Source organism: Chiloscyllium plagiosum, unplaced genomic scaffold (genome assembly GCF_037043375.1).
Source record: "Chiloscyllium plagiosum isolate Xiang-an unplaced genomic scaffold, Cpla_swu_hap1 HiC_scaffold_23, whole genome shotgun sequence".
NCBI classification, from domain to species: Eukaryota; Metazoa; Chordata; class Chondrichthyes; order Orectolobiformes; family Hemiscylliidae; genus Chiloscyllium; species Chiloscyllium plagiosum.
In genome coordinates, this window is record NW_028270161.1 from 40,230,706 (window position 1) to 40,256,175 (window position 25,470).

General features: G+C 41.3%; 1 protein-coding gene across 4 annotated transcripts in view; it reads right to left on the reverse strand.

Annotated features, from left to right (window-relative positions):
- prkar2b (protein kinase, cAMP-dependent, regulatory, type II, beta) overlaps positions 1–25,470 on the reverse strand; it is a 123,951-nt gene that overhangs the window by 12,451 nt on the left and 86,030 nt on the right. For 3 of the 4 annotated variants that reach the window (XM_043713670.2, XM_043713668.2, XM_087999550.1), the window contains 4 exons: positions 21,493–21,594; positions 19,337–19,411; positions 10,385–10,450; positions 5,091–5,223 (listed from right to left, as the gene is read on the reverse strand). In XM_043713670.2, the coding sequence (XP_043569605.2) occupies positions 5,091–5,223; positions 10,385–10,450; positions 19,337–19,411; positions 21,493–21,594 (376 nt within the window). Of the gene's footprint in view, positions 1–3,672; positions 3,920–5,090; positions 5,224–10,384; positions 10,451–19,336; positions 19,412–21,492; positions 21,595–25,470 lie in introns of those variants that run through there. The other variant, XM_087999552.1, reaches the window with a different exon arrangement.

Below are 25,470 nucleotides of genomic sequence, written 5' to 3' on the forward strand. Positions count from 1 at the left end.
ACTCCGTAGACAAAAATGAGAATAGTCCTAAGGGAAGAGTACTAAACTGGGCCAAGGCCAATTATATCAAAATTGGGCAGGAGCTGGGAAAAGTGCATTGGGCACAGTTATTTGAAGGGAAGTCCACATTTGACATGTAGGAGGCTTTCAAAGATAGGTTAAAGATAGTGCAGGAGAGGCATGTCCCGTTGAAGGCAAAGGAAAAGAAAGGCATGATTCGTGAACCGTGGATGACAGGAGAAATCAAGAGGAACCAAGAGGAAAAGAGAAGCAAACATAAGGTCCAGTCAGCTAAGAACAGAACAGGCCCTGGAGGAATATTGGAAGAGTAGGATCAGTCTTAAATGAGGAATCAAGCGGGCTAAAAGGGGTCATGAAATAGCTTTAACAAGCAGAATTAAGGAGAATCCCAAAGCCTTTTATTCTTATACAACAATTAAGCGGGTATCTAGAGAAAGGATTGGTCCACTAAAAGATAATGAAGGAAGGCTGTGTGTCAAATATGAGAGAATGCGTGAGATTCTGAATGATTACTTTGCATCAATATTCACTGAGGAGAGGGACATGATGAATGTTGAGATTAGAGATAGAAGTTTGATTAATCTGGATCACATTGACATAAGTAGGGAAGATGAGTTGGGTAGGCTGGAGGTTATTAAGGTGGATAAATCCCCAGGACCGGATAGGATCTATCCCAGGTTGCTGAGGGAGGCGAGAGAGGAAATAGCTGGGGCCCGACAGATATCTTTGTGGCATCCTTAAAAACAGCTGAGGTGCCGGAGGACTGGAGGGTTGCTCATCTTGTCCCCCTGTACAAAAAGGGTAGTAGGGATATTCCGGGTAACTAGACCAGTGAGCCTGACATCAGTGGTGGGAAAGTTGCTGGAGAAGGTACTGACGGGTAGGATCTATTTATATTTAGAAAAGAATAGGCTTATCAGTGATAGGCAACGTGGTTTTGTGCGGGGGAGATCGTGCCTTACCAACGTTCTTTGAGGAAGTGACTAAGTTGATAGATGATGAAAGGGCTGTTGATGTCATATATGTGAACTTTAGTAAGGCGTTTGATAAGGTTCTCCATGGTAAACTAATAGAGAAAGTGAAGTCACATGGTGTACAGGGTGTTCTAGCTTAGTGGATAAAGAACTGGTTGAATAACAGGAGACAGAGAGTAGTAGTTGAAGGGAGTTTCTCAAAATGGAGAAACATGACCAGTGGTGTTCCACAGGGATCAGTATTGGGGCCACTGTTGTTTGCAATACACATAAATGATCTGGAAGAGGGCACTGTTGGTATGATCAGCAAGTTTGCAGATGACATGAAGGTTGGTGGAATAGCAGAAAGCATAAGGGACTGCCAAAGAATACAGGAGAATATAGATAGACTGGAGAGTTGGGCGGAGAAGTGGCAGATGGAGTTCAATCCAGGCAAATGTGAGGTGATGCATTGAGACAAGTCTAATTCTAGAGTGAATTATGCAATGAATAGAAGAGCCTTGGGAAAAGTTGATGAGCAGAGAGATCTGGGAGTGCAGGTCCATTGTACCCTGAAGGCTGCAGCACAGATGGATAGAGCGGCCAAGAAGGCATATAGTATGCTTGCCTTCATTAGACGGGGTATTGAGTATAAGAGCTGGCAGGTCATGTTAAAATTGTACATGACATTGGTTCGGCTGCATTTAGAATACGGTGTACAGTTCTGGTCGCCACATTACCTAAAGGATGTGGATACTTTGGACAGAGTGCAGAGAAGGTTTATGAGGATGTTGCCTGGTATGGAAGATGCTAGCTATAAAGAGAGATTAGGTAGGTTAGGTTTGTTTTCATTAGAAAAAAGTCTATAAAATCATGAAGGGTATAGACAGGGTGGATAGAGACAAGCTTTTTCCCAGGGTGAAAAATTTAATAACGAGATGTCATGCTTTCAAGGTGTCAGGTGAAACATTTAAGGGGGATACACGCGGCAGGTACTTTACACAGAGGGTGGTGGGTGTCTGGAATGCGTTGCCAGCAGAGGTAGTAGAGGCAGGCACAGTAGATTCACTTCAGATGTGTCTGGACAGATGCATAAGTAGGTGGGAAGCAGAGGGATACAGAAGCTTAGGAATTGGGCGACAGGTTTAGACATAGATTTGGACTGGCTCAGGCTTGGAGGGCTGATTGGCTGTAAATTTTCTTTGTTCTTTATACATCACCATAGTCTTTGTGAGGAAGTCAGACAATAAAAACAAACTGAGGATCTGGAATGATTAATGGGCATTTAAAGCAATGATTCATGAGAATACTTGTCCTCTACCTCGGATTGAGGAAGCAGTATAGGCTCTCAGACGTGAATAATATTTCTGCAGTCTCTATTTGCCCATGGGTATCAAGAGCTATCCACCGTGGAACCAGGCACTGAAATACCCTGCAATCTTTCATGCATATGAATAAGGCTTTTGGAGACATTAGTTTCCAGTCCCTGCTTGTATATCTTGATGATATACACATATTCAGCTCAATGTACCGGACACCCTTGAAAAACTAGCCACTAATTTAGCCTATCAGTGTCTAATTTCAAAGTCAAACCAGACAAGTGCCAACTTTTCTGGACAGAAGTATGGTCTCTTGGACATCTTATTCCTGATTGAGAAAATCTTAACCATGCAGGAGTAGGCACAGGATAAAACTAGGAGGAAACTATGTAGGTTCCCTGGCCTATTTGTTTACCAGAGGAGGCTTGTGCAAGGCAAATGCTGATGCTCTTAGTCATAAGACTGACCACATGATAAAATCCACCCTTGCTCAGTTGGTGGGGGCTGTGACTGACGCTAAGGTCATGTGATACCAAGGTATTTGGACTAAGATTGAGCAGAGTTTCATGAATGCATTAATAAGAGGCCCAAAGCAAGTCCAGAGAGGTACAGCCAGGTACAGTTTCATCTTTGCCATCTATCTCAAGAGGTGGTCTCTGATATCTTCAGCCAACTGACATGGACATCAGTAAATGTGCACTATTTCTGGGAGGCCCAACATTCACCAAACCATCACCAATTGATGAGGGGTCCAAACAGGCACAGAAAGAGTGCTGCGGGATGAAGATGGAATCCTCTAGCAGCTGATTCACAACAAGGAGAAAGAGGTTAAAAACTCAATGTTCCCCACAGCCACAAGTGTTTCTGGCTGCTCATGATCAAATGGAATAGCAAGCAACAAAAAAAAAACAAACATGCTGACCAGAGCCTGAAGTTACCAGTAGGAGATGATTTCTGATATTATTGACTGCTGTCTAGATTGACAAGTAAACTTTGGCGAATGCAGAGAAGTGATTTCACCTCAGCATGGGAGTCCTCGTCAGCAAGAAATTCAAGAGGTCTTTACAATGAATTTTATGGATGGAGCCCAACAGTAATAGGACCAGGTATGTTCTCATACCTATAGATGACTTCAAGTTCACCACTATAGCCAATGTTTATATATGGCTGGTTTGTCCATTATGGTGCTCTATAATGGGATTCATCAAGATCGGGGGCAGAACTTTGAAAGCAAGATCTTCCAGCAACTTGGCAAAGTCTGTGCCTTTGCCAAGAGCTGGTCCATCCCCCCCGCATCTAGAGGACAATGAACAGGGAAAACCATACTGTGTAGACATTTGCACACCTCACCTCCTGAGAGTCAACACAAAGTAGCCAGAGGACATTTCGGAGCTGGTTTATAATACGACCCCAGTGTTCACAGATTGTTCGCCACACTTTTTCATCTTTGCACAAGATCTAATCCTTTCCTTGGGGTCATCATACTTGGTCAATGATTGGATAGCTGAGTACCATAGTTGAAACTTTATTGCTGGAACAGCACAGCAGGTCAGGCAGCATCCAGGGAACAGGAGATTCGACGTTTCGGGCACAGGCCCTTCTTCAGGAGCTGAGTACCATAGCAGACTTAACCATGAAATTGAGGATGTCCAGGAAGAGACAGAGAAAAGCAGTGAGTAGAAAAGCATTGAAAAATTACAAAACTCACAGGACTGACCTTTCAATCAGGTAATCCTCACATCAGCATATCAGAGGTTGGATTCAGACATAACATCTGGGATCCTCAACCCAATAGAGTCAATGTGGCTGGTCACAGGTGGCCTCACCCATGTTATCCGGGGAGATCTATTCCAGCCCAGAAGATATCAGTGGGATGACCTACCAGAAGGTGCCAACTGAAGCAACACGTGCTGCTGTTCACATGACACCTGAAGACCAGACCAACCTAGCCCCAGATTGTGCATGTCAAACAGTTTATAAGAAACAAGGAGTTAAAGATTATCCTGGTTGGTGGGAATGTGAAGTAATCAAATCAGCTACAATTGTACTGCAAAGTGAAGCAGGCTAAAGGGGCTGAGTGGCCTATTGCTAGTCCTAATTTATATGTTTATATAAAAAACTATTGATATGAATTAATGTAGAAATTACAACATAAACAGATCATTTGAGTTAGCTAGTATATACCATTATTTATGATCCACACTAGCAAGCTCCCACCTAATCTATCTGCATCTCCCATCTATCTCCCTTCTCCTTCTCCCCCTCCGCCCTCCCCCCCATTTACTACCTAGCTGCTTCTTGAACACATTTATGCTGTTTGTCTCAACTACTCCTAGCGTGAGCAAGTCTCATTCCAATCAAACACTGAGTGAAGGTGGCTCCCTTCAGAGTGCTCTTTTGTAGAGATGAATCCCACACTTTGATGTTTATACTTCACACATCAAAGTATGTCATTCAGTTCTAGTATCATCTTTGTGGGGTTTGTTTCCCCCATATTCTCCAATACTACATCCATTTTGTAAAATGGAGACGAAGACTGTACATATTACTTCAAGTGTGGTCACCAATAGAAATTTAACAATGCCTTTGCTTTTTCATCTATCCCTCCAGAGTATTACAGCCAAGTCACAGTTAGTTCATGACATTTCTAAAGTGTGAAATTCTGTGAACATCATTCGCTTATAGCAAATTATTTTAATAGAAAAAGGTATTTAACAAATTTCCAGGAAGCCATTAACCAGATTTTCCCCAGGGTCCTTTTTTTTTTAAAACGCCCCTTAAACTGTGAATGACTTACCGAGGCATTTCACATTTCCTACAGCATATGCAGATGCTGCACGTGGCTGATTTGCTACCAAAGCGAGTTCTCCAAAGTATTGCCCTCTTGAACAGCGAGCTATTTCCACTCCATCATCTGCATGAGGTTTGGTCTATATTAAAAAGGAAAATTATTTTTTATTACTTACAAATGCAATTAACAAAATTTGATGAAACAAATATTAAATGACCCAGGGAGATAGTGAGGAAAGAGATAAATCTGAGTGACTGGTACAGCTGAGAACAGAAGTGAGTCAAACAGTCAGGGCAGGCAGGGACAAGGTAGCACTAATAAATTAAACTGCAATTATTTCAATGCAAGGGGCCTAACAGGGAAGGCAGATGAACTCAGGGCTTGGTTAGGAACATGGGACTGGGATATCATAGCAATTACAGATACATGGCTCAGGGATGGGCAGGACTGGCAACTTAATGTTCCAGGGTAAAAATGCTACAGAAAGGATAGAAAGGGAGGCAAGAGAGGAGGGGGATTGGCATTTTTGAGAAGAGATAGCATTGCAGCTGTGCTGAGGGAAGATATTCCTGGAACTACATCCAAGTTATTTGGGTGGAACTGAGAAATAAGAAAGGGATGATCACCTTATTGGGATTGTATTATGGACTCCCTAATAGTCAGAGGACAATTGAGAAACAAACTTGTAAGGAGAACTCAGCTATCTGTAAGAATAATAGGGTGGTTATGGTAGGGGATTTTAACTTTTCAAACATAGAATGGGACTGCCATAGTGTTAAGGGTTTAGATGGAGAGGAATTTGTTAAGTGTGTACAAGACAATTTTCTGATTCAGTATGTGGATGTACCTACTGGATAAGGTGTAAAGCTTGACCTACTCTTGGGAAATAAGGCAGGGCAGGTGACTGAGGTGTCAGTGGGGGAGCACTTTGGGGCCAGCGACCATAATTCTATTACACTTAAAATAATGATGGAAAAGGATAGACCAGATTTAAAAGTTGAAGTTCTAAATGGGAGAAAGGCCAATTTTGACAGTATAAAGCAAGAACTTTTGAAAGCTGATTGCGGGTAGATGTTCGCAGGTAAAGGGACGGCTGGAAAATGGGAAGCCTTCAGAAATGAGATAACAAGAATCCAGAGAAAGTATATTCCTGTTAGGGTGAAAGGAAAGACTAGTAGGTATAGGAAATGCTGGATGACTAAAGAAATTGAGGGTTTGGTTAAGAAAAAGAAGGAAGCATACGTAAGGTATAGACAGGATAGATCGAGTGAATCCTTAGAAGAGTATAAAGGAGGTAGGAGTATACTTAAGAGGGAAATCAGGAGGGCAAAAAGGGGACATGAGATAGCTTTGGCAAATAGAATTAAGGAGAATCCAAAGAGTTTTTACAAATATATTAAGGACAAAAGGGTAACGAGGGAGAGAATAGGGCCCCTCAAAGATCAGCACGGCGGCCTTTGTGTGGAGCCGCAGAAAATGGGGGAAGATATTAAATGAGTATTTTGCATCAGTATTTACTGTGGAAAAGGATATGAAAGATATAGACTGTAGGGAAATAGATAGTGACATCTTGCAAAATGTCCAGATTACAGAGGAGCAAGTGCTGGATGTCTTGAAATGGGTAAAGGTGGATAATTCCCCAAGACCTGATCAGGCGTACCCTAGAACTCTATGGGAAGCTAGAGAAGTGATTGCTGGGCCTCTTGCCGGGATATTTGTATCAACGATAGTAACAGGTGAGGTGCGGGAAGACTGGCTAACGTGGTGCCACTGTTTAATAAGGGTTGTAAGGACAAGCCAGGGAACTTAGAGACCTGACGTCGGTGGTGGACAAGTTGTTGGAGGGAATCCTGAGGGACAGGATGTACATGTATTTGGAAAGGCAAGGACTGATTAGGAATAGTCAACACGGCTTTGTGCGTGGGAAATCATGTCTCACAAACTTGATTGAGTTTTTTGAGGAAGTAACAATGAAGATTGATAAGGGCAGAGCGGTAGATGTGATCTATATGGCCTTCAGTAAGGCGTTCAACAAGGTTCCCCATGGGAGACTGATTAGCAAGGTTAGATCACATGGAATACAGGGAGAACCAGCCATTTGGATACAGAATTGGCTCAAAGGTAGAAGACAGAGGGTGGTGGTGGAGGGTTGTTTTTCAGACTGGAGGCCTGTGACCAGTGGATTGCCACAAGGATCGGTGCCGGGTCCTCTACTCTTCATCATGTACTTAAATGATTTGGATGCGAGCATAAGAGGTACAGTTAATATGTTTGCAGATGACACCAAAATTGGAGGTGTAGTGGACAGCAAAGAAGGTTACCTCAGATTACAACAGGATCTGGACCAGATGGACCAATGGGCTGAGAAGTGGCAGATGGAGTTTAATTCAGATAAATGCGAGCTGCTGCATTTTGGGAAAGCAGATCTTAGCAGGACTTATACACTTAATGGTCAGGTCCTAGGGACTGTTGCTGAACAAAGAGACCTTGGAGTGCAGGTTCATAGCTCCTTGAAAGTGGAGTCACAGGTAGCTAGGATAGTGTTTGGTATGCTTTCCTTTATTGGTCAGATTATTGAGTAGAGGAATTGGGAGGTCATGTTGCGGCTGTACAGGACATTGGTTAGGCCATTGTTGGAATATTGCGTGCAATTCTGGTCTCCTTCCTATTGGAAAGATGTTGTGAAATTTGAAAGGGTTCAGAAAAGATTTACAAGGATGTTGCCAGGGTTGGAGGATTTAAGCTATAGTGAACAGGTTGGGGCTATTTTCCCTGGAGTGTTGGAGGCTGTGCGGTGACCTTATAGATGTTTAGAAAATTATGAGGGGCATGGATAGGGTAAATAGGCAAAGTCTTTTCCCTGGGGTGGGGGAGTCCAGAACTAGAGGGCATAGGTTTAGGGTGAGAGGAGAAAGATATAAAAAAGATCTACGGGGCAACTTTTTCACGCAGAGGGTGGTACGTGTATGGAATGAGCTGCCAGTCGGAAGTGGTAGAGGCTGGTACAATTGCAACATTTAAGAGGCATTTGGATGGGTATTTGAATAGGAAGGGTTTGGAGGGATGTGGGCCAGGTGCTGGCAGTTGGGACTAGATTGGGTTGGGATATCTGGTCGGCATGGACAGGTTGGACCGAAGGGTCTGTTTCCATGCTATACATCTCTATGACTCTATTTGAGATCCAAATTTCTATTCTGGTATATTACACAATATATAGTAATGATCGTGTGAATTCCTTCTGCAAGGCATTAGGAGAAAGGTATTTCCAGATGGGAAAAAGAAAGCATTCATTCACTTCTCCAGAATACCTAGATTATATGTTTGGTAAGAAAAACATTCTCACAACAAATGTGCTACGACCATTCTGCCTACTTCAAATCCTGTTCAATAAATGCTCAATACAGAAATTTTCAAATGAATATTTTGTCAAAAAAAAACTGTTGAAACAAATGGAACCTAAACTTCAAATAAAGTGAAGCACTCAGTTGTTTTCCAAGCATCTGAAAATAACTACACTTTCCATCATTAAAACAAAGTATTTGATAAGGGATAGTGATGATAGTTAGATCCAGAATATTGCATAGTTGGGGTGAATTTTAAATCTGAAACTGTTTTAGAATTAGCATGCTCAAGTGAAGTCTTATGTCCACTATGTTTCTTGATCATCTGCTAATTTACATCAATATTAATGTGGGTATTTTAATGGACGTTTAGAGAGATAAAAATTGATTAGGGACAGTCAGCATGGTTTTGTGTAAGGAAAGTAGTGTCTCATAAACTTGATTGAGTTTTTTGAGGAAGTTACCAAAATCATTGATGATGGCAGAGCTGTAGATATTGTTTATTTAGATTTTAGTAAAGCCTTTGACAAAGTTCCACATGGTAGACTAATTAGTAAAGTGAGATCACTTGGGATTCAGGGTGAGCTTGCCAATTGGATACATAATTGGTTTAATGGCAGGAGACAGAATAATGGTGGAAGGTTACTTTTCAGACTATGAGCTGTCGCCAGCAGTGTTCCACAGGGTTTGCTTCTGAGTCCTCTTTTTTTGTCATTTATTTAAATGATTTGGATGAGAATATAGAAGACATGGTTAGTAAGTTTGCAGATGACACCAAAAATGGTGGTACAGTACAGAGTGAAGAAGACTTTCTAAAAGTACAAAGGTATCTTGATCAAATAGGTTAATGGGCTGAAAGATGACAGATGGAGTTCCGAGATGAAAAATTCAAGATAATGCATTTTGGTATAATAAACAAGGGTAGAGCTTATAAAATTCATGTTAGGGCCTTACATAGTGATTCCTGATGAAGAGCTCCGGCCCAAAACGTCGATTCTCCTGCACGTCGGATGCTGCCTGACCTGCTGTGCTTTTCCAGCAACACACTCTCGATTTAGATAGTGTTGTGGAACAAAGGGACTTGGGGTGCAGGCATATAATTCTTTGAAATTTGCATCAAATATAGAGAGGGTGGTTAAAAAGGCATTTGACATATTTGCTTTCATTGCTCAGTACTTTTAGCATAGTACTTCAGAAGTCATGTTGAGGTGGGTCATGAGATTGGTGAGGCCTCTTCTGGAATGATGTGCCAAGTTCTGGTGGCCCTGTTATCGGACGGATATTATTAAGCTGGAGATTTACCAGGATGTTGCTGGCTATGGAAGGTTTGAGTTACAAAGAAAGGCTTGATAGACTGGAACCTTTTTTCACTGGAGTGGAGGAGGTTGACAGGCAATCTGACAGAAGTTTATAAAATAATGAGAGGTATAGATAGAGTTAATAATAGTTGTCCTTTACCTTGGAAAAAGAATTTCAAGAATATGGGGCACATTTTTAACACAGGGTGATTCGCGTGTCCAATGAACTTTGAGGAAGTGTTGCATGCAGGTACAATTACAATATTTAAAAGACATTTGGGTAGAAACATGAATAGAAATGCTCTGGAGGGATATGGGCCAGGAGCAGACAGGTGGGACTAGTTTAGTCTGGGACTGGTTGGTCCAAATGGTCTGTTTATATGCTGTACAATCATTAATCTGTGAAAAGAAATTTTGTGTGATGAAGCAGGCTTTCCTCTGAGTTAAAGAGCAGCCTGAAGGAAAGGGAGGTAAATGGAAGAAACCCAGACTATACCTACATTCATGTACAAGCATTGACCAACTTACAATCAAATAGAATGTACCAACTGAATATGGGGAAGTGAACAAACAACATTGCAGATTTGGAGTATAAAAATATACTGTGCAATTAGTACTTTAATTTATCTTTCTAAAAAACAAACTGAAGAATTGTGTTTACCTTGTGTTTCATAGTTATCCGAACTTCTCCAGATTCTACAATATAAAAACAATCAGCTTTGTCTCCCTGAAGGATGAGAAAAAGTCAAACTTATGAATAGTGAAACAATAGTTTAAGAGTTGAAAATTAGAGGATTAAAATTATTACAGCACAGGAGGCCATTCAGCTCAATCAGTTTTGCACATTGTCTTCTCAAGTGCCTATGCAATTTCCTTTTGTAACCTAATGACCTCCACTTACAACAAAATGTTCCAAGTTATTACCAATGCATAAAGTAGTCTAACATGCACTCTGTATTTCCGATACAAAACTTTAAATCAGTGTTCCGAGTCTGTGTGCCATCAGCTACTGGGAACAGCTTTTGCCTAACTTATCTAAATCTACCAATCTTGCACATCTCAAATCAGAACTCCCCTCAAAACTACTTTGTTTCAAGGAAAACAAACTCAGTTCCCACTGTCTATCCTTGTAGCTAATTTTAAAAAAGATTCGCAGGATGTTGGCGTCTTGGGCGAGACGTTTATTGCCTATTCCTAATGCTCAGAGACTGTTAACAGTCAACCAAATCGCTCTGGGTCCTGAGTCATATGTAAACTAGACCAAGTAAGGATGACAGTTACCTTTCCTAAAGTTCGTTAGTGAACTGATGGCTTTTTCTAACAAATGACAATAGTGCAATTGTCATCATTAGATTCTTAATTCCAGAAACTCACTCATCCTGAGATATATTTTGGTAAATTATATGGCACAAGTAACTTTGAACATGAGTAGCGTCAGTGGAAGGTAATGAAGTTTGCAATATATGCAAAAAAGATTTGGCTTTTTCCATTGGATGGACGTAAGGAAGTATCACAGTTCGCTCATAATAAACACAGCAAAATTACTGAAAAGGACAGCTACCCATTGTTCTAACATTCTGGTAGATCTACGTGATTAGATCTTGAATGGATGCTTCAATTTTTAATTTCTTAGTATGGTCCAGTCATGTTAAACTAGGATACTTTTTTTGTTTGTGGGAGGGAGGTTGGTGAAGAAAAGCATGTGTGAAAAGGAGGGGAATGAGCGAAAGCAGCAATTTACAGGACGTACAGAGTCATAGAGGTATACAGTACAGCAATAGACCCTTTGATCCAATTTGTCCATGCTAACCAGATATTCTAACCTAATCTAGTCCCATCTGACAGCATTTTGTCCATATCTCGCTATTCATATCCCCATCCAGATGTCTTTTAAATACTGTAATTGAACCAGCATCCATCACTTCCTTTGGTAGCTCATTGCATACACACTACCCTTTGCATGAAAAAGTTGCCCTTTAGGTCCCTCTTAAATTTTTCCCCTCTCATCCTAAACCTATGCCCTCTAGTTTTGGACTCCCCACCTCATGGAAAATGCCTTGTCTATTTACCCTATCTATGCCCCTCATGATTTTATAATCTCTATAAAGGTCACTCAGCAGCCTCCAATGCTCCAGGGAAAACAACCCCAGTCTATTCAGCCTCACCCAATCGCTCAAACCCTCCAAACCTTTTCTGAGCCCTTTCAAGTTTTACAATGTCCTGTCAAAAGGAGGGAGACGAGAATTGCACGCTTATTCCAAAAGCCTAACCAACGTCCTGTTCAGTTGCAATATGGCCTCCCAACTCTGATACTCAATGCTCTGACTAATAAAGTAAAGCATACCAAATGCCTCGTTCACTATTCTATCTACCAGGTTTCAAGGAACTATGAACCTGCACTCCAAGGTCTCTTGGTTCAGCAACACTCCCCAGGACCTTACCATTAAGTGTATAAGTCCTGCCCTGATTCGCCTTTCTAAATGCAGCACTTCACAGTGATCTAAATTAAACTCCATCTGTTACTCCTCAGCCCACTGGCCCATTGATCAAGATCCCGTTGTTCTTCACTGTCCACTACACCTCCAATTTTGGTGTCATCTGCAAACTGACTAACTGTACCTCTTGTGATCACATCCGAATCATTTATAGCAGTCATCCAATGGATCTCTAAGGGTTGACAAAGGAAGTGCCACGAACTGCTCTAAAAAATGCTGCAAAAAGGGAGATGGACAAGGCACTTGAATTTTCAATAACATAACTGGGCCACACAGAATTGAAGGAAACACAGCTATCATATCGACTACATTTTATGATGATGCATGTCTACCCACCAGAGATGGACAGCAAGTACCTGGTTGGTAGAAGCTGATGGTGATGACCAGCTCCTTTTAAACTAAATGTAATGAAATAGCAGGATGACTTTTCACCATCAATGACACCAACACCACAGCCAAACTGCACTCAATACTCCCAAAACAAGTGAATTATCTGCTAGTGGAATTACAATCCATGTAAATGTGAACTGGTCCCTCCGTAATGGGCATTGCTATTATCTATTATCTAGCACTTCTATTTCAGTGACTATTCGTTCATCAGGCAGGGCTCCACTAATTCATCATGCAAATAAAATGTTCTGCTATATCTATCCGTTGCCAACTTCATAGCTGCAATGTAAACAGTGCCCTATCATCCCTTACCAGATCTGTTGCACATCCAGACACAAGACTTTTATTCCCTCCACAGAGAAACACATGTGAAAATGGATTGAAACAATCTAGTTGCATGAGGCTATTTTTACATGACAATGAACAACTTTAACAGCAAACCAAGGAAGGAGGAGTATTAAACCTCACACTGACGTACATGAAAACTGATACAGTATCACAGAATGTCCTTTACCCTGCCAGTGGAAACTGCTGCGGTCATGATGGATATCTAACACAGAAGCTCTAAAGTTCAGCCTCCTGTTCATTGCTGTGCAACGTACTATATATTAGTAGCAGCACTGTACACATAGTCAAAAATCAATTAAAGTTCTAGGCAGTGGAGCATTTCCAACTCATTTCCTTCCTTTAAGACAATTCCTTAAATTCTGATCAAGTGTTTGGTTATCTAAGCCAATATTTCCTTATGTGAACATGTCAAATTTGGTATATAATACACCTGTGCTTGGGATGATTCATGACCTTAAAAAAGTGCTACACTAGAGGATCATAAGAAAAAGAACAAAAAATGAGTGCTTCTTTCAGCCCTCTGAGCCTGCTCCACCATTCACTATGATCATAGCTGATCCAACATTGCTCACATCCATTTTCCTGCCTTTTCCTTGATTCCCCTCGATGATCAGCCTTAAATATACATTAGGACTCTACTCATGTAGCTCTCTGTGGCAAGGAGTTACAAAGACTCATCTCCTCACCTCAGTCTTAAATTGGTGCCCCTTTCTTCTGAGACTGAGACCTTTGGGACTAGGCTCTCCCATAAAGGAAAATATCCTCTCAGCATTTACTGTGTTGAAGCCCTTAAGAATCCTTTATATCTCAATGAGAAATCACCTCTCATTCTTCGAAAGTCCAGTCAATAGACTCCCAATCTGCTTAATCTTTGTTCATAAGACAGTTCCTTTGGACTGGGGAGCATCCTCATGATCCTTCTCTGAATTTCTTCCACTGAAATTATATTTTGCCTTAAGGAACCAAAACTACTCATGTTACTCCAAGAATGGTCTCACCAGCACTTTGTACAATTGCAGTAAAACTTTGCCACTCTTATACTCCAACCCCTTTGAAATAAGAGCCAATATTCTATTGGCCTTCCCGATTACCTGCTGCACCCGTGTGCTGGCTTTCCATGTTTCATGTAAGATACCCCTTGTTTTGCAGCTTTTTGGGTTTTTTTTCTCTATTTAAATAATACTGTTCTTTTGCTCTCTTCTCTAAAAAAACTTCACATTTACCCACATCATAATCCATCTGCCCACTTACTTAACCTATCAATATTTCTCTGTAACCTTGATTTGGAGAAGCTGGTGTTGGACTGGTGTATACAAAGTTGAAAATCATCAGGTTCTAGTCCAACAGGTTTAATTGGAAGCACTAGCTTTCAGAGCACTGCTCCTTCATCAGGTGGTTGTGGAGTACACAACCGTAAGACACAGAATTTATAGCAAAAGTTTACAGTATGACGTAACTGAAATTGTATATTGAAAAATACCTTGATTGTTTGTTAAGTCTCTCATCTGTTGAATGACCATGATAGTTTCACTTCTTTCATATGTAAATCACAAAACCTTTTTTAAAAAGTTACACTCTCAGGTTTACTGTTACAGTGCTCCGAAAGTTTGTGCTTCCAATTAAACTTGTTGGACTATAACCTGGTGTTGTGTGATTTTTATCTCTGTAATCTGTTTGTATCCATCTCTCAGCCTGTCTTTTCACCTATTTTTGTGTCATCTGCAAATTTGGCTACAGTATATTTGCTTCCTTCCTCTAAGACATTAATATATTGTAAACAGTTGTGGCCCCAGCACTGATCCTGATGGAATCCCCCGGTCACAGATTACCAACCTGAAAAAGAACCTCTTAATCACACCGATTGTTTTATACCCATGAGACAATTCTCTATCCAGGCCAATGTACTACCTCCACTACAATGGGCTGTTATATTATGACTTACCTTTTGTGATTTCCCTTGTCAAATACCTTCTGAAAGACCTAACTCAACACATCTACTGGTTCACCTTCATCTACTCTGTTTGAGACCCCATAAAAAAATCTAATAAATTAATCAGACACGACTTCCCTTTCGTGAATCCATGTTGAATCTGTTGGATTAAATTATGTTTTTCTAAATGTTCTGCTATTACTTCCTTAATTGTTGAGTCCAATACTTTTTCAACAATAGATGTTTGGCTAATTGGTCTGTAGTTTCCCAATTTTTGCCTCTCTTCTTTTTGAATAGGGCTATTACAGTGGCGGTTTTCCAAACCTCTGGTACTTCAACAGAATCTCAAGGCATTATCTAAAATTACAACTGATGCATTCACTATCTCTGTAGCTACCTCTTTTAGAATCCTACGAAACAAGCCATTTGAATCAGGGGCTTACTTGCCTTTAGCCCCATTTGTTTATTTACACAAGTTGTTATTGCTGTCACTATATAGTTGTGTTAATAGGTTTAGAAAGTTTACTTGCCATGTCAAATTGAGAGAAACTTCAGGTAATTAGACACCAAGCCATCCTTGAAAAAATAATAATGCTGAGGATAGGTTGCATTAATCGAACTTGTGAATGGAAAATCTGGCTCCAACTTCACCGAATCTGATTAAGTCAGCTCGTTTAAATAAAGGAACCAAAAGAGTCACAACTTTTACAAAGCTGCTACTTTATTTTAAATAGTTTTGATGCGCTACATAAGATCAAGGAAGAATGAGAAGAACCAATTCCCATTGATAGTCAAACATTAGATGCTGCAAGAAAAGAAACACAAGTGGGCATTGATATATGGAAGGAGACAGTGGAGTGAATAAATGAAAACAAATGATTTACTGTACCACAGAGGGATCAGAGTCCAGTTTCCCCGTGGTCTGACAATGCTGTCCAACTTACGAAGACCCACCTTTTCATCTCGTGCACTGGGAACAACTCATCTTTCACTCTGTGGTCCTGAAAGATTAACATAATAGTGCTGCTGGGTTTAGATACCCATTCTCCTCCTGTGCAAGGAGGGAAGGTCATTACTGCTGTCCTCCATCAGTTGGGGCTTCCAACATTGTGAATCCTAAAGATAAGGGTCAAGAGAATTTGGAAGGAGCAATGCAGCTGGAAGGCAGAAATGAACATCGACCTGGTGTCAAAATTGTTCAGAAAACCAACAAAAATATTTGGGGTGGCACAGTGGCCCAGTGGTTAGCACTTCAGTCTCACAGGGCCAGGAACCCAGGTTCAATACCAGCCTTGGGTGACTGTGTTGAGTTTGCACTTTCTCCCAGTGTCTGCGTTCGTTTCCTTCAGGTGCTCCTGTTTCCTTCCACAGTCCAAAGATGCGCAGGTTAGCTGGATTGACCTGCTAAACATTGCCCTGTAGTGTCCAGAGATGTGCAGGTTATGTGGATTTTCCATGGTAAAAACTCCATATGGGTTTATGGAGATGGGGTGAATGGGTCTGAATAGAATACTCTTCAAAGGATCAGTGCAGACTTGTTGGGCCGAATGGCCTCTTTCTGTACAATAGGGATTCCATGATCCTATGAAAGTCAATTACATTGATTTTGATTGCATTCTGCCACTGTGGCAGTTTTCTTGCAAAATTTAATGGCCATTAACAGGAGATATTGCACTGGAGCAACAATAACCTTGAATCATGAAGGCCGAGCATGCTTGTCCCTATTCTCCAAACAAACTACAAACCCACAGAAGGCTATTTAACCAGGAGTATCAGACTCTGTTCCTATGCGTCTCTCTCCTCCACTATCCACCATGCGAATATGGTTCAGTCAAATGTTGTTTCCCTAAAGTTAGCCAATATGGGAGTCACTGTACCACTGCTTCTGACACCATTTACCGAATGGATAAGACTACCTCTAACCTATCCATTTACCAAGCCCTTTGAACTTCCATCTGAACCTTGAGGTTGCTGCTTGTAATTCAACCTTCTGCTCAAGTGCTCTACTGCCCACAGGAGGATAGAACACAATTAGCCAAAAAGAGAGAAGCAACACAGAACAAAATGACAAATGAAACAAGTCAGGGACAGAGGAAAGTACAGCAGAATTCAGGGGTGGCAAAGCGAGGGCCCAGTGCATTTACTTGTTACAATTGAATTGCGGTACAGTAATAGCTTTAATCATACAGACTGCAACATGAATAAACTAAATTTGCCTGAAATGGAGCCTGTATTGATTGGCTCGTAGCTTTCATGAATAATTAATAGCTATAATAACACAAATTTATTGCTGTCATCATCGTATTTATATGAGAGAGATGTTGAATGATATAGCACAGAAGGCTGCCATTTGGCTCATCTTTTCAATGCTTAGGCTTTGGTAGAATTGTCCAGTTAATCCCGCTCCCCTTCTCTTTCCCAGAGGCCTTTTTAATGCTTTCTCATTAAATATTTATCCAATTTTCTTTTTGAAACTTAGTAACTTGAAGCTTTGCATTCCAGAACACAGCAATATGATTTTAAAAACAACTTCATGTCACTTTCAACAAATCACCTTGAATCCGCGCCCTTTAGTTCCTGTCCTTTCTGTCGCTGGACAGCTTTTCCTTATTTACCTTCATCATTGTGAATAACTGGATCGGACGCGTTTAGAACATGAGACAGGGAGAGTAGTCAATGCAGACCTGTTCTGCCATTTGGTGAGATCATGGCTGATCTCATCTCTGCTTCAACTCCACTTTCCTGCTTGTTCTCCATAACCAAACTATTCCTAATTAAAAATGTCTATGCTTGATAAATCACTCCTCAGTGTCCTGGTGCTGAGGAGTGAATTCCACAGATTCAAACCTCTGGAGATAAGTAATTTCTGGTCATCTGTGTTTAGAAGCTGCTACTCCTTATCCTCGAATCTAACCTTCTCTGCTCCAGCTTGTCCGGTGCATCGAAATAACTGACATTTCTGATTCCTGGTACCATTCTTCAAAGAGAGTCACAGATATCTAAAGAACAGCAAAACACTCTTCAGTCCATTGAATATGCACCCATCAACAACAACCACTTAATATTCTAATCCCATTTTTCAACTCTTGGCCTGTAGCCTTGAAAGCCTTTGCATCCCAAGAGCTCTTCCAAATACTTCTTAAAATGTTGACAGTTTCTGCCTTGGTCACCAGTGAGTTCCAGACTCCTATCACCTTCAGTCAAGAAAAATTTCCTCACGAAACCTTCTGCCCTTTATGTTAAATCTACGTCTCCTGGTCATTAATCCCTCTGCCAAAGGGTAAACTTCTTTCAGTCTACCCCTCAACTTTTTACATCCCAATCAAGTTTTCCCTCAGTTTCTTCTACTCCAAGAAAATAACCCCAGTCTACCCAATTTGTCTTCACGGTTAAAACACTCCAACCCAGGCAACATCCTGGTACATATTCTGTGCACCTCTCCAGTGCAATCATATCCCTCTAATAATGGGGATTCTTGAACTGCATACAATACTCTCACGGTAGTCTAACCAACTTGGTATACAATTTGACCCTAAGTTCCCTGTTCTTAAACTCTTTGCCACAGTTAATGAAGGCAAGCATCCCATGTGACTTCTTAACCACTTTATCTACCTGTCCTGCTACCTTAATAGACTGGTGAACATGCCCAACAAGGTCCTTCTGATCCTTAGTACTTCCCAGAGTCCCACTTTTTATTCTTGCCCTGTTTTGTCCAACCTAAGTGTATCACCTCTCACATACATGGGTTGCATTCCATTTGCTACTGATCAGCTCATCTGTTCAGCTAGTCTGTATCCTCCTGTAATCGAAGTGTATCCTCAATGTTTACCTTGCCACCAATTTTGAACTATGAACTTACTGTTCAAACCCAGTAATAGGTTGAACTATGAACTTACTGATCAAGTCTAAATTCTTTATACATACCACAAACAGCAAGGGTCCCACTGATCCGTGGGGAACCCCATCCTTGCTAAGGCCTCAGCACACTTCCTAAAGCATGGTGACCAAAAATAATACAAAACTCCAGAGGTATAATTATCTTTCATAAAAACGTTTTCACAATGTCCTTTCTTCCCAACTCATTTCTTTATCACAAGGAAGAATCTCACTCCAACAAAATACTTTTCTCAATCTATCCTGCTAGTTATGATGACTGGGGACATTTACTCCCATGAAAACTGCATTTAGTTCACAGCGACTCCCTTATTTGTCTTACCAAAATGCTCATTTTACACTTGCAGTAAATTTAAGCTACCTTTTTTCTTTATAAGTAAGTAATAACTTTGGGTCAAAATGCTTCAACCATTCAAAACTGAAAACCATGAACCATTATTTACGCAAATATATTTTACCCAGTGAAACAGACATCAATGTTTTGAAATTTCTGCACTTTTGAACCCACAAGAATCAAATTCAATGCAACAGAAACAAAAGAAAGAAGATGATGCACCTGAGCAATTATTCGCTCTTCATCCTGGTACGTTTTGGTTCCAAAAACATCAACAACCTTCATTCGTTCCCCTAGCTTGGGATTTGAAACAATCAATTGGTTATTGGTTGCAAAGTTTCACACAAGTATGAACAAGTTTGAAATGTAGAATACTGCAGATGCTGGAAATCTGAAACAAAAAAAAAGAGAAAAAAAGTGTTGGAACTACCAGGTTTTGGCAGCATCCGTGGACAGAAACAGAGTAAATACTTCAGGCCTGTGACTCTTTCTTGGTTCTGATGAAAGGTCGTAGACCTGAAATATTAACTCTACTTTTTTCTCTGCACAGGCTGCCAGAACATGCTGAGTATTTCCACTATTATCCATTTTTAGTCATGGATTAGTTTTGACCACAAGTCCATTTGCTCAATAGGTTTCTGAAAGAAATTTGCAGATAATAAATATTAATTCCATAAATCCATTCTCAGTATTTATATCAAGAAATGCATAATCTGAAACAAAGCTGAGTTCTGGGAAACTCAAATTTCTCAGCCATATCAATTTACATGAATTATATATATATTTTTAAAAAACACAATTTTAAGTTCAAAAGGACAAAATTTTAGTTTCAATACGTTATCCAAAAGACAATTGACTGATATAACTAAGCAAAGAACTACAGTACCGGAGATTTGAAACAAAAACAGATGTGCTGGAGAAACTCAGCAAATGTGCAACATCTGTGGAGAGAAGAACAAAGCGAGCACTCAAAGTCTGGTGAGCCTTCTTTAGAACTGAAAATAGCTGGAAAATGGTGGGAATTATGCTGATGATGGGGGCAGGGCTGGGAAGATATGTGGTTAAATGAATTGTGAGTCCATGGATGTCATGGAGTCATGGACATCAGTGGCCAGCATATCCCTAGAAAGGAAAACTTGAAGATTTATATTCAAGGTAACTGTAGGAGTCAACTGTGGCTAACAGGGCTGTCAGATGAAGGGCTTTTGCCCGAAACGTTGATTTTCCTGCTCCTCAGATGCTGCCTGACCTGCTGTGTTTTTCCAGCACCACTCTGATCTAAACTCTGGCTTCCAGCATCTGCAGTCCTCACTTTTGACTAACAGGGCTGTCAGTCATATCCAACCCATTTCCTGTACTTCACCCCTCACCCCTTCCCTTCCTTTTCCTCCCACAACAACAGGGTGCCCCTTATCCTTATTTTCCACTCCACGAACCTCTACATACAAAAGATCCTTTCCACCATCTCCAGACAGATATTCCCCTTCTCGCCCCTCCCTTGTCAGTCCCACTCTGCAGGGATTCTTCCCGCCAACACAGCCTTGCCAACTCCTCCCCCACTCCCAACAGCTCCTCATATCCCCTTGGCCTTCACAGAAGGTGCAACACTTGCCCGTTTACCTCGTCCTTACCATCCAAGGCCCCAGACAAACCTTCCAAGTTAAGTAGCAATTTACCTGCACTTCATGCAGTCTAACCTACTGGATTTGCTGCTTACAATGTACATTGCGAAGATGAAATGCAGAGTCGGTGATTGCAGTGCCGAACAGTTCTGTTCTCTGTAAAAATAACTGAGTTTTCAGTTGCCTGCCACTTTAACTCACCACCATATTCCCATCCAACACTTGTCCTCAAGCTCAAAGCAAGACCGAGAAATACCACGTCATCTTCTGCCAAGATACCTGACAGCCCTCAGGAGTCAACACTGAGCTTGAAAGCTACCTCCATGTTTGCTACCCACCCCATATCCCAGGCCCTGTTCTATTCCCAGCACAGCCAACACATTTTCAACAACTCTCACTTCCCATTATCAGCCAGAATTTACTTCTTTCCCAGCTTACTTACTATCAGTAATTCCTCAGTCTGCTTCCATTTATTCCTCTCTGTCCGAGTGCTGTCTCAATCTATACAACTCACTCCTTTGTTCTCTCCTGAATCACTCTCTCTCAGCCACAACCTCACCCCCATCATCAACATAAATACTATCCTCTCCCAACTGCTTTCACTTCTGATGGAAGGTCACCAGGCTCAAAATGTTAACTCTATTTTTCTCTCTTCAGATGCTGCCAGGCCCATTGAGCTTCTCTAGCACTTTCCGTTTTTGTCATAATTCATTGGTACATTTACCGAGACTGATTCAATGAAAAAAAAATACTTACTTCTAATGATTTTAGAAGTGGCAGTGACTTGACAAATTCTTCATACAATTTCCTCTTTCTGGCATTGTTTTTGACAATAATTCTACGAAAAGTTGTCCTGTCCTAGAAAAATTGTATCTCGTTAAAAATTTATGCAACCAACTGAAATAGCAGAATTATTTTCATTTTCATTAATGTGCAAACTCTTCTTTCTTGAATGTTCTAATCAAATTTAACCAACAAATACATAGGTGAGTACAATGCGCTAACAGAGTCAGAAATGCAAAAATTAAGTAAAATTCTTTTTCCCCTAATGATTTTGCGACCTTTCCTTGGTCTTCCCAAACAAGCTGCATTTTGAAAAGGAAAAATTAGGGCAGGCCTCAATGGTAAGGTCCTGGGGAATATTTGAACAAAGAGACCTTGAAGTTGTCGCAAAGCTAGTCCTTTTTGTTTTTAAAAGCTGTTCCTTGGCTCAAGGAGACTCTGTTCTTGATTATTTTCAGAGGGGCAATAAACCAGGCCGGACTCCCATCAGTCTGGTTTGGTACAAAGATGAAAAGGATTTTGAGAGACCTTTTGTTTAGATGTAAGCAGATGAGACTACAGGCCAAAGTTTCAGAAATGACCTGAGCTGAGCGGTTTTAGTTCAGTATTGAACAGTATTCAACAGGGAGCTTTGTGGAAAGTCTCTCTCTTTTCTGCCCTTCAATTTCAACCTGTAAGCATGTGTTCCATTTATACTGTGTTTTAAAGGGAGTTTGCTTATTGGGACTGTTGTGTGTATTCGGAACAGCATAATTAAGTCTCACTGGATAGGTTGAGTTCTGTGGGGCTTCCTTATTCTGTTCTTTCTGTTTCATTGTGTAATTCTGTGAGCAATTTTTTGTCTGTTTTAAAATCTAGTAGTCAACCTAGCTATCTTACTCCAGTAATTTTCAGTGTGCACTTACTGAAACAAATTGTAAAGTTAGGTCTAGGGCTGCCTGCTTAAGAACATTTTGAGTGGTCTGGCCTCGTCCATAACAGAGTGCAAGCTCATAGTTCCTTGAAAGCAGAGTCGCAGATAGATAGGATAATGAAGGCAGTGTATGGTATGCTTGCCTTTATTGGTTATTGAACGGAGTACAGGAGTTGGGAAGTCATGTTGCAGCTCTCCAATTTTGGAACACTGCACGCAATTCTGTCTCCCTGCTAGAAGAAGGATGTTGTGAAACTTGAAAGGGTTCAAAAAAGATCTACAAGGATGTTGCCAGGGTTGGAGAATTTGAACTATAGGGAGAGGCTGAATAGACTGCAGTCTTTTTCCCTGGAGCGTCAGAGGCTGAGGGGTGACCTTATAGAGGTTTATAAAATCATGAGGGGTACGGATAGGGTAAATAGACGAAGTCTTTTCCCTGGGGTCGGGAGTCAAGAACTAGAGGGTATAGGTTTAAGGTGACAGGAGAAAGGGACCTAACGTGAAACTTTTCCACAGAGAGAGAGAGGGAGAGGGAGAGGGAGAGGGAGAGGGAGAGGGAGAGGGGGAGAGGGGGAGAGGGAGAGAGGGAGAGAGGGAGAGAGGGAGAGAGGGAGAGAGGGAGGGAGAGGGAGAGAGGGAGAGAGGGAGGGAGAGGGGGAGAGGGGGAGAGGGGGAGAGGGGGAGAGGGGGAGAGGGGGAGAGGGGGAGAGGGGGAGAGGGGGAGAGGGGGAGAGGGGGAGAGGGGGAGAGGGGGAGAGGGGGAGAGGGGGAGAGGGGGAGAGAGAGGGGGAGAGGGAGAGGGGGAGAGGGAGAGGGGGAGAGGGAGAGGGGGAGAGGGAGAGGGGGAGAGGGAGAGGGAGAGGGGGAGAGGGAGAGGGGGAGAGGGAGAGGGGGAGAGGGAGAGGGAGAGGGCTGCCTGGGACAATTTCATCATCTAAAAGGCATCTGGATGGGTATATGAATAGTATGGGCTTAGAGGTATATGGGCCAAATGCTGACAAATGGGATGAGATTTATTTAGGATGTCTGGATGAATTGGACCAAAGGGTCTGTTTCTGTGCTGTACAACTCTATGACTCTATGTCAGCAACGCTAAACATGACATGGAGGTGCCGATGTTGAACTGGGGTGGGCAAAGTTAAAAATCACAACACCAAGTTATAGTCCAACAGGTTTATTTGGAAGTGCTAGCTTTCAGAGCGCTGCTCCTTCACCAGATAGCTGTGGAAGAGGATAAGACACCAAATTTATAGCAAAAGATTACAGTGTCAAGCAGCTGAAATGACATATTGAAATATTTCATCTTTTAGAATGGGTTGCAGGTTTCAGTTCCCTAATATGCAAATCTTAGAACTTCTTTGAAGTCACATTCTCGACAGAGGAATTTATAAAATATTATAAAAGTTACTTTGGAAATACAACCAGTCTGACTCAAGGTTGGGATATAGGCAGACTCTTACCCCACACCTTTAATGCATTGTCTGAGCGGAGATGTAACTTTTTAAAAAATAAAACCTGAAGTTATCTCAAGAATTTGTCTATAAATCTTATGTCTTATGATCCTCTTCCACAGCTACCTGATGAAGGAGCAGCCCTGCAAAAGCTAGTGTTTCCAAATAAACCTGTTGGACAATAACCTGGTGTTGTGTGATTTTTAGCAATGCTAAAGTTAGCCACAAGATGGTGCACATCATAGTCTACTCCGAAGCTTCCTCCAGGTGAAAAAAGTCCATGGTTTTGATATTGAAAACAGGACCAAACACGTATCTCATTGCCATGGCACTAGTTTTCTCAAAATTCTAGCTTTCTACCACTGTAACTTGCCATCCTTGCATGACACAAAGGCAGCATTAGTCCAAGTGTATGTAACTATGGTCATTATCCTTTCTAGTCCCTAATTTCTCTGTTCTGTTTTCATTACTTGGCTACATCTTTTACTATCTTTCCTCAGATTCTCTCCAGTGGACAAGCTAAATTTATTTGAAGTCATTTAACAGTAATGTATCTTGAGTAATAGTTCTCAATCATTTTGTTTTCATATTTGACTTGCTAGCCACTTCCAAGTCATACACTATCTTGACTTGAACATGTTGTCATTCTGTCACTGGCATTAGCTAAAAGATCTGGTCCCCCTACCAAACATTGCTGAAGCATCATCAGGTTGAATACTTAAGTGGGTCCAGGAGAAGGTGTACCAAGGTGACTTACCACAGTTTCCTACAGTCAGGGGGTGGGTGGGTGTAGCAGAGCAAAAAAAAACCCAACATGCTACTACTACATCTGTACTGTCCCAACATACTAAGTTGCCATTAAACCAGAATTTTCAGTGTACAATATGTCAAAAATACAGAACAGTGTTGTACCATGCATTGAGCATTTTAGGACCAGTAGAGTAATCTGACAATATTAGAGCAGAATCTTTAAATATTTATTCGATTTTAATGGGCTGGTTTCAATTTAGTGAGTAAGCGTTTCCAGATAGATGACTGTTAAAAGATTTTCAGTTTTTCAACATGTCATGTATTAGTTTCTAATTTGAACGTCACTGACTGGATAACACAAAATGCATTTATAGGTAGTTCTAGGATAACGTGTGTTTCAGCAGCATGATTTGGCTGTAAGAATTAGCTGAAGAATTAGGGAATGGTATTTTCGCAAACGCTTACATCTTGGCAATAGCATGATTCCAGTGGGGTTTAATTTGCACACTTGGTTCTGCGCACGTGCTAATGTCCATGCCATTCTGCGCATGCACTGGCGTCCACGTCATGGGCAGCACAGTGGTTCAGTCGTTAGCACTGCTGCCTCACATTGCCAGGGACCCGGGTTCGATTCCAGCCTTGGGCAACTCTGTGTGGAGTTTGTACATTCTCCCCGTGTCTGCATGGGATTCCTCCGGGTGCTACGATTTCATCTCAGTCCAAAGATGTGCAGGTCAGGTGAATTTGCCATGCTAAATTGCCTATAGTGTTAGGTACATTAGTCAAAGTGAAATGGGTCTGGGTGGGTTACTCTTTAGAGGGTTGGCGAGATTTGTT